General features: G+C 67.2%; 1 protein-coding gene across 1 annotated transcript; it reads left to right on the top strand.

Annotated features, from left to right (window-relative positions):
* Positions 1-386: 386 nt before the first annotated feature.
* Positions 387-2,638, top strand: LOC120404132 (zymogen granule membrane protein 16-like). The gene is made up of 3 exons (XM_039536130.1): positions 387-450; positions 1,851-1,983; positions 2,224-2,638. The coding sequence occupies exons 1-3, from the start codon at positions 387-389 to the stop codon at positions 2,636-2,638; spliced, it is 612 nt and encodes a 203-aa protein (XP_039392064.1).
* The last annotated feature ends 6,649 nt before the right edge of the window (positions 2,639-9,287 follow it).

Raw genomic sequence — 9,287 nt, 5'->3', positions numbered from 1 at the left:
GGTGCTTGGGGACCCTCCCAGCGGCACCCGAGGGCTGCACCGTCCCAGACCCGCCCGGCCTCTCCCTGAGCCGGATCCTGCCCCTCTCCCGGGGGCTCCCCCTGCACCCAGAGTGGGGCCTGGATCCGTCCCCGCGGCCGCTCTCTGCCGCCGGCTGCCTGGCTCTGGCGTCACCGCTCGACGGCTGGGACGGGGCAGCCGGGAGCTGGCGCCGGGCTGGGCAACCGGCCCCTCTCGGCCCCGGGCATCCGCCTGGGCAGGGGTGGGGCCAGCCCCCACCCGGGGGAGAAACCGCCGGGGATCACCTGGGAGGGCAGCAGGCCCCGGGGGGGAGGGGGGGCTGGGGGGAGATCCAGGGGCTCAGCCTGTCGCCGGCTCCACACAGGATGATGCTGCAAATCCTCGGCGTGACCCTCCTGCTGCTGGGAGCCTCGGCCGGGGAGAAGGAGCGTGAGTAGAACCAACCCCCAGCTCTGCCGGCGCCCCTCACTCCCGACCCGCAGCCCCACGGCCCCCAGCTCTGCCAGCGCCCCTCACTCCCGACCCGCAGCCCCGGCCCCGCAGCTCTGCCGGCACCCCTCACCCCGACCCGCAGCCCCCGGCCCCCAGCTCTGCCCCCAGCTCTGCCAGCGCCCCTCACTCCCGACCGCAGCCCCCGGCCCCGCAGCTCTGCCGGCGCCCCTCACTCCCGACCCGCAGCCCCTCAGCCCCCAGCTCTGCCGGGCGCCCCTCACCCCGACCGCAGCCCCGGCCCCCAGCTCTGCCGGGCGCCTCACTCCCGACCCGCAGACCCCGGCCCCCAGCTCTGCCGGCGCCCCGCACTCCCCACCCGGCCCCCAGCTCTGCCCGTGCCCCTCACTCCCGACCCGCAGCCCCCGGCCCCCAGGTCTGCCGGCACCTCACCCCCGACCCGCAGCCCCCCGGCCCCCCCAGCTCTCCCTGTGCCCCTCACCCCCGACCCGCAGCCCCCCCAGCTCTGCCCGCGCCCCTCACTCCCGACCCGCAGCCCCCAGCCCCAGCTCTGCCCCCCAGCTCTGCCAGCGCCCCTCACTCCCGACCCGCAGCCCCCCAGCCCCCACTCTGCCAGCGCCCCTCACTCCCGACGCAGCCCCCAGCCCCAGCTCTGCCGGTGCCCCTCACTCCCGACCCCCAGCCCCGACCCCCAGCTCTGCCGGTGCCCCTCACCCCGACCCGCAGCCCCGGCCCCCAGGTCGGCCGGTGCCCCTCACTCCCGACCCGCAGCCCCCGGCCCCCAGCTCTGCCGGTGCCCCTCACTCCCGACCCGCAGCCCCCTGCGCCCCCAGCTCTGCCGGTGCCCCTCACTCCCGACCCTCAGCCCCGTGCCCCCCCAGCTCTGCCGCGCCCCTCACCCCGACCCGCAGCCCCGGCCCCCAGCTCTGCCGGTGCCCCTCACTCCCGACTCGCAGCCCCGGCCCCCAGCTCTGCCGGTGCCCCTCGCTCCTGACCCGCAGCCCCTGCTAGCCCAGCCCTGCTCCCCCAGCCCCGCTGGTGCCCCTCACTCCCGACCTGCAGCCCCTGCTAGCCCAGCCCAGCCCCCCCCGCACTGCCGGTGCCCCGCACACCCGACCCCCAGCCCCTGCCAGCCCTGCCCTGCCCCCAGGTCTGCCAGTGCCCCTCACTCCCGACCCGCAGCCCCTGCTAGCCCAGCCCTGCCCCCCCAGCTCTGCCGGTGCCCCTCACTCCCGACCCGCAGCCCCTGCCAGCCCAGCCCAGCCCCCCCCAGCTCTGCCGGTGCCCCTCACTCCCGACCCGCAGCCCCTCCCGATTCAGTGTATGACTCTGGCTCTGATCCAGTTTCACTCGTTCGTTCTCTCGCTCCCTCGTTCCAGGCCAGCGCCGACACTCGTATTCCGGGGAGTACGGCTCGGGCTCGGGGACCCCGTTTTCCTATTCGGGGCCGGACCGATGGGGCCCCATCACGGCTCTCCGGATCTGGGAGCATTGCAACAGCTACCTCAGCGGGTGCGTGGCGGGGGGGCAGTGAGGGGAGAGGGGATGGGGAGGGTCGGTGGGTTTGGGGGCAGTGAGGGGAGAGGGGATGGGGAGGGTCGGTGGGTTTGGGGGCAGTGAGGGAGAGGGGATGTGGGAGGGTCGGTGGGTTTGGGGCAGTGAGGGGAGAGGGGGATGTGGGAGGGTCGGTGGGTTTGGGGGGCTCTACCCAGATCTTGGGGGGCTGCTCTCACGCCTCTCCCCCCCCCCCAGCATCCAGCTCCAGTTCGGGCACCGGTGGGGCGAGCTGTTCGGGGCAAAGGTGGGGAAGGCGCTGGAGGTGACCCTGTTACCCCGCGAGCACATCACGCAGATCTCGGGCAAACATTACACCTACATCTACCAGCTCATCATCTCCACCACCCACGGGCGCAGCTTCTTCTTCGGCCAGCCCTACGGCTACTCCTTCAACGCCGTCCCGCTGTCCCGCGCCGAGTACCTGGTCTTCCTCACCGGCCACTACAGCGGGTCCAGCCTGACGGGCATCGCCATGCACTGGGCCGAGCTGCGGGGGCGGGGGCGGGAGCCAGCGGAGCCCAGTGGCGGGGAGTTCCCCAGGCCAACGCAGCTTTTCTCTCTGCCCGGCTTCGCCTCCAGGCCAGAGACCAGGAAGCCAGGTCCTTCTTAGAAGTAGCAGCTGATTAATTAGCAGCGCAGGGAGAGAGGGATTGGGGGCAGGGTTGGTGGGTTTGGGAGGGAGGGATTGGGGGGAGGGTCGGTGGGTTTGGGGGGCAGTGAGGGGAGGGAGGGATTGGGGGGAGGGTCGGTGGGTTTGGGGGGCAGCGTGGGGAGGGAGGGATTGGGGGAGAGTCAGTGGGTTTGGGGGGCAGCGTGCGGAGGGAGGGATTGGGGGAGAGTCAGTGGGTTTGTGGGGCAGCGAGGGGAGGGAGGGATTGGGGGAGAGTCAGTGGTTTTGGGGAGCAGCGAACGGAGGGATGGATTGGGGGAGAGTCAGTGATTTTGGGGAGTAGCGAGGGGAGGGAGGGTTACATGATCTCATGAAATTAAGCAGCAGCAAAATCAAGTGGCAGGCTGTTCCGCAGACTAACCCCGACCTCTGTGTGTTTACCTGCTTGTACCCTCTCCTTCCGGCAGGGTGGTACCGATGCTTTGCCATAATTAGTTGTTGATTAACTGCAGCCTGTTTGCGCTAACGAGGTGCTAATTAAAACCCTAACGCATGAAACTGCTCTTGGATTCTCAGGGGGGTGTAGTTGGGGGCTGTTGATTCTGTCAGGAGGAGGAGGTGGGCGGTTAAAAATCCTGAAATGGGGCCGACAAACTTCTGAGCTGCCGGGGAATGTTCCCGAGAGTCGGGGTGAACCCCGGGAGGGCTGAAGCGACGCCTCTTCGGGGGGATCCTCGAGCCCCCTTCAGCCCGACCGCGCCACGAGCCTGGGAAACGCCGGGGTCTCTTATTGGCCTCCAGGGTTCGGGTGTGGCTGGAATAACAGGGTGTGACTCCGGATTGACCCCGGGAGAGCTGAGATCAGAACCCAGCCCTGGCCCCAGGCCATTGCTGTCAGGAGTGACTCCGGATTGACCCCGGGGGAGCTGAGATCAGAACCCAGCCCTGGCCCCAGGCCACTGCTGTCAGGAGTGACTCCGGATTGACCCCGGGGGAGCTGGGATCAGAACCTGCTCCTGCCCCCGCTGCAGGCAGGGGTGACTCCAGATTTAGCAGCAGCATCAAGCCCTTTCTCCTCCTCTCACGGCCCCAGGGCACAGCAGAGACACGGACACACAAGGCGGCTGATTTAAGGATCTGGGGTTATTCTGTGCTCAGAGCAGCTGGGGGAGGGGGGGCCAGGACTCCTGGGTTCTCTCCCGGCTTGGGGTGGGGGTGGAAGCTAGTGAGTTAGAGCGAGGTGGGGGGGCTGGGAGCCAGGACTCCTGGGTTCTCTCCCCAGCTCTAGGAGGGGAGTGGGGTCCTTCACCCTGGTGCATCTCACACAGCAGTGTGGGTTTGTGTTGGAGGCGGCGGCGGGGGAGGGGTGTACCCCGTATGGTGCAGAGGAGACGGTGTGGGGTGAACCCCCATGTGGGAAGGGGGCCGGGGGAGGCTTTTCCCCCATTACTGGTGCCGGGGGGGGCAAGTGTCCGAAAGGCACAACCAAGAGAGAGTTTGTGCTGCTGATTCATTGACACCAGCTCTGTCGGGACAGAAATGTCAGGGGGAGGAGGGTTAATATTTGGGGGGGCTGGGGACCCCCAGCAAGGGGGGAGATTGGGGGATCCAGCTGATCCGGCCCCAAGTCCCTGCCCCACGGTGCCCCCTGCCTGCTCCCTGCAGCCGGATGGGAGCCGATGCCCCCTAGAGGGGACAGGCCCCTGCCCCATTCCCCACCCCCTGAGCCAGCCAGGCCCTGCCCTGGGGCCGGGTGGGAGCTGACGCCCCGTAGAGGGGAAATACATTTATATTTGGTTATATATATAAATATCTAGGGTGACCAGATGTCCCAGGTGTATAGGGCACCCCCAGTGTTCGGGGCTTTGGCTTAGATAGGACCCTGTATCCCCGCTCCCCGTCCCGATGTTTCACACGTGGCCCCTGGTCCCCCCCGGCGTCTCTGCACTCACACAAACCCAGGCGAAAACCGTCGCCACCGGTCACTGAACCGGCCGGCCGGGCGCAGGGGCCGAACGCCTCCGCGTTGGCTTTGAGGGAGTCGCCTTTGTAGATTTTGACACGGGACCGGGAGCGGCCGTAACGCGCCGACGCGGCGAATCGCTGCAGCTGCGGCCAGGGAATCGGTGTCTGCCCCCCGACCCCCCAGGCAGCGGCGAACACGGAAATCGAGCCCAATACACCGTGATAGACACGACCCTCGGCCCGGCGTCCTGCCCGGCCTGGCTGTGTCACTGTGCGGCGCCTCGGGCCATAACGCGGCTCCCTGGGAATCGGGAGAGGGAGTCCCACGAAACAGTCCTGCCCAAAAAGAGTGACTGGGTTGGGGGAGGGAGATTAGAGGTGCAGGATGCCTGGGTCCCACCTCACATTGGCACCCGGGGGGGCGGGGTTAGGGGTGCAGGACGCCTGGGTCCCACCTCACGTTGGCACCCGGGGGGGCGGGGTTAGGGGTGCAGGAGACCGGGGGGAGCTGAGACGAGACTCCAGCCCTGACCCTGGGGCCGGATTTCGATCTCAGCTGCCCTGGAGTAAATCCCGAATTCTCTCAGGTGGCTCCGGCCCTCACACAACCCGGCAGGCAAATAAAAAGAAGGTTTAAAAAAAATCTCTTGGTTGGTAACCAGATCGCAGGATTTTCGGCCAAATCTCCGGCCTTTCGGGGCCGGGACCAGTGACTGTTGGGCCCTCAGGAAGCCAGGCTGGGGCGGGTGACGGCTCCGTGTGTGCCCAGGGCAGTGCCCAGGTGATTTGCCAGCAGACGGGGATTGTGTTTGTTTGGTTGTTATCTATTAACCCAGCGTCCTCACCTCCCCGCTGGGAGAAGCTGCTCCCGGCTGCCAGCTCTGGCTCAGCCAGGCCCCTCGGTGCCCCACTTCCTTCGGGGGCCGGAGAACACAAGGCAAAGGCGGCTTTGTTTCGGGCTGACCCCTGCAGGGGGCGCCCTCCCCCCGTGAGACAGGCGTGTCCTGCCTCAGTTTACCATCCGGACCCCGCTTTGCCCCTCTCCTCCACCACGGGGTCGCCTCACCCGCCTGGGACACGGAGCTTGTCCCGCTCCGCGGGGAAATCCACTGTGCTTTGGGCTTGCCGAGGCCGGAGGAGCGACTGGGTCTGTCTGGGGCTCAGAGAGCCCCGGGGAAACACCGAGTTGTCGGGTCGCAGACGCAGCAAAGCGACGGTTGTTGTGTCTGGGTCGTAGACGCCGCTCCGGGGCGTCTGATTTCCCCACATCGCAGCCACAACCCGGCAACGGCAGCGTCTGGGTCGCAGACACACAAGGGGATTCTGGCTCTGGCTGGCTGCAAAGCCGATTGCGCCAAACGCCAAGAATAGAAAAGAGGAAGTTGAGCTCAGAATCCAGCCCTCACCCCACTGCAGTCGGGGAGTGACTCCGGATTGACCCCCGGGGACCTGAGATCAGAATCCAGCCCTCACCCCACTGCAGTCAGGGAGTGACTCCGGATTGACCCCCGGGGACCTGAGATCAGAATCCAGCCCTCACCCCACTGCAGTCGGGGAGTGACTCCGGATTGACCCCCGGGGACCTGAGATCAGAATCCAGCCCTCACCCCACTGCAGTCAGGGAGTGACTCCGGATTGACCCCCGGGGACCTGAGATCAGAATCCAGCCCTCACCCCACTGCAGTCGGGGAGTGACTCCGGATTCACCCCCCGGGGACCTGAGATCAGAATCCACCCTCACCGCCCTGCAGTCAGGGAGTGACTCCGGATTCACCCCCCGGGGACCTGAGATCAGAATCCAGCCCTCACCACCCTGCAGTCAGGGAGTGACTCTGGATTGACCCCCGGGAACCTGAGATCAGAATCCAGCCCTCACCCCACTGCAGTCAGGGAGTGACTCCGGATTCACCCCCCCAGGGACCTGAGATCAGAATCTAGCCCTCACCCCACTGCAGTCAGGGAGTGACTCCGGATTCACCCCCCAGGGACCTGAGCTCAGAATCCAGCCCTCACCCCACTGCAGTCGGGCAGTGACTCCGGATTGACCCCCCGCCCAGGGATCTGAGCTCAGAATCCAGCCCTCACCCCACTGGAGTTGGGGAGTGACTCCAGATTGACCCCCCGGGGACCTGAGATCAGAATCCAGCCCTCACCCCACTGGAGTTGGGGAGTGACTCCGGATTGACCCCCCAGGGACCTGAGATCAGAATCCAGCCCTGAACCCATTTACACTGGGGCTGGATTTCAATCTCAGATCCCCTGGAGTAAATCCTGAACTCTCACAGGTGACTCCGGCCCTCACACAACCCGCCAGGCAAACAAAACACAGTTAAGGATCCCAGGCTGGGGCGGTTCGAGTCTCCACCCAACAGATACATAGAGCGTATTTGTCTTTTGCTATCTCTTAATCCAACTTTCTCGCCTCCTTGTTCCTATGTAACCACCCCCAGCTGCAGGAGCCTCCCTCCTCTCACCCACTCGCAGGCTAAGGGGGGGGCGGGGGAGGTGTCTCCAGATGGCTTCCTCCGGTGGCAAAAATCCCACAGGGAAAACCTCCTTGTGTTTGGGTTGCCAAGAGCATTGAGGAAATCTATTTTCTTTGAGTTATGGAGTTAGCTCTGATCCACCAGCCCCCACTGCTGTCCCAGAGCTGGGGAGAGAACCCAGGAGTCCTGGCTCCCAGCACCCCCCACTCTAACCACTAGCCCCGACTCCCCTCCCAGAGCCGGGGAGAGAACCCAGGAGTCCTGGCTCCCAGCCCCCCTGCTCTAACCACCAGCCCCTGCTCCCCTCCGAGAGCTGGGGAGAGAACCCAGGAGTCCTGGCTCCCAGCCCCCCTGCTCTAACCACCAGCCCCTGCTCCTCTCCCAGAGCTGGGGAGAGAACCCAGGAGTCCTGGCTCCCAGCCCCCCTGCTCTAACCCACCTGACCCCACTCCCCTCCCAGAGCCGGGGAGAGAACCCAGGAGTCCTGGCTCCCAGCCCCCCCTGCTCTAACCCACCAGACCCCACTCCCCTCCCCGAGCCGGGGAGAGAACCCAGGAGTCCTGGCTCCCAGCCCCCACTCCCCTCCCCTCCCAGAGCCGGGGAGAGAACACAAGAATCATGATTCCACTTTCCTTGCCCCATCCCAGGTGACTCCGTTACACAAACAGGTGCCCCCCCGCCCCCCGCCCCGCAGGGCTCTGGGTATTTATAGCTCCGGGTCTCCGCAGTGACACCGTGACACCTACGGGCGAGGGATGGGGACCGTCCGTGACCACGGTGAACACGCGACGCCTGCACGAGGGCACGACTCACCGACACAAGGGGCCGTCGCAATGAACGGCCGAGCCGCGGAGGCCGTGGGTGGAGTCGTCCGTGTCCAGCGCCCGAGATCAGCCCAGAGAAATCGCGGCGAGAGACGGGCTGGCTGAGTTCGGACAAACCGGAGCATCTTGCAATGTACGAGGAGCTGGATTGTCCCCCCGGAGAGGCCCGGATTTGCCGCCGGATTCTGGTGCTGCTGCGCTCAGCCCCTCACCGATTTCGAAGTCTAAATCCTATTTTCTAAGGGGACTTTGGCACTTCGGAGCCAGCGCCGGGCCTGAGGGGAAGTGATCCGCGGGTTTAAGTGAGTTTGGCGAGGAGCACGAGCAGTGGGCCCGGACCGCGTGGGCCCCCCCAGGCTGAGATGATGCGAAAGAAAAGGGTCATTTCAGTGCCGCTCGCAGCGCCCCGCGGAGCGCCGGCGTTCGCTGCGTTAGCATTAGGATCGCGGTGCTGGAAAGCTGCAGCGTGGGCCGAGGGGCAGTGGGGAATGGGCCTGAGACGCCGGATCCCGGCGCTGGGCAGAAACACGGCAAAACAGGCTAAGAACTCGACCGGGGGAAAGCGGCGGGACCAAGAAAACAGGGTCCCGGCGGATCCAGCCTTCGCGACGGGCCGGGAACCAGCCCTGACGGCGGTTCTGGCGTCTCCGGAGCCAAGGGTTTGAGAGGTTTGTTTGTGGGAGCTTTTCCCTTCCCCGCTCTGCAGTCCGGCCATTACGGGAGGCACCTCGCCCGGCGCTGGGACGCGGCCCCTCCGGGGGGCTGGGCACACGGGGACCCCTCGCCCGGCGCTGGGACGCGGCCCCTCCGGGGGGCCGGGCACACGGGGACTCCTCGCCCGGCGCTGGGACGCGGCCCCTCCGGGGCCGGGCACACGGGGCCCCCTCGCCCGGCGCTGGGCCGCGGCCCCTCCGGGGGGCCGGGCACACGGGGACCCCTCACCCGGTGCTGGGACGCGGCCCCTCCGGGGGGCTGGGCACACGGGGACCCCTCGCCCGGCGCTGGGACATGGCCCCTCTGGGGTGGGGCTCCCTGGGGTGGTGGACAGTGTCCAGGATTGGGAGGCGGATCCAGGTGTCCGGGACAGCTCCCTGCAGGGCCCCTGGAGACTGGGACGGGGAGTGGGACCCAGGGGAGGGAAGGGAGGGGAAATTGGACCCAGGCATCCAGGATGGTGGGGAGGGAAGGGAGGGGGTTGGGACCCCGGGGTCCGGGAGCGGGGTTGGGACCCCGGCGTCCGGGACGCCAGCCCGAGGCGGCGGGAGGGGGCGGGGGCTCCGCGGCGCGTCTCACACAGACCCGGGACGCAGGCTGGGTGCGGGTGAGCAGTTTATTGGCTCCCCGGCGGCGCGGCCGGGCGGCTCCTCCCCAGAC

The sequence above is a fragment of the Mauremys reevesii genome, linkage group 4, assembly GCF_016161935.1.
Source record: "Mauremys reevesii isolate NIE-2019 linkage group 4, ASM1616193v1, whole genome shotgun sequence".
NCBI classification, from domain to species: domain Eukaryota; kingdom Metazoa; phylum Chordata; order Testudines; family Geoemydidae; genus Mauremys; species Mauremys reevesii.
This window is presented reverse-complemented; position numbering and strand designations above follow the sequence as displayed.

What these genes read in the sequence shown, in the direction of transcription:
- LOC120404132 (XM_039536130.1), top strand. Translation starts at nt 387, where the DNA reads ATGATGCTGCAAATCCTCGGCGTGACCCTCCTGCTGCTGGGAGCCTCG. An exon ending in CTCGGCCGGGGAGAAGGAGC is followed by an intron (nt 451 to 1,850) that starts GTGAGTAGAACC and finishes CCCTCGTTCCAG; the next exon opens with GCCAGCGCCGACACTCGTAT. An exon ending in TGCAACAGCTACCTCAGCGG is followed by an intron (nt 1,984 to 2,223) that starts GTGCGTGGCGGG and finishes CCCCCCCCCCAG; the next exon opens with CATCCAGCTCCAGTTCGGGC.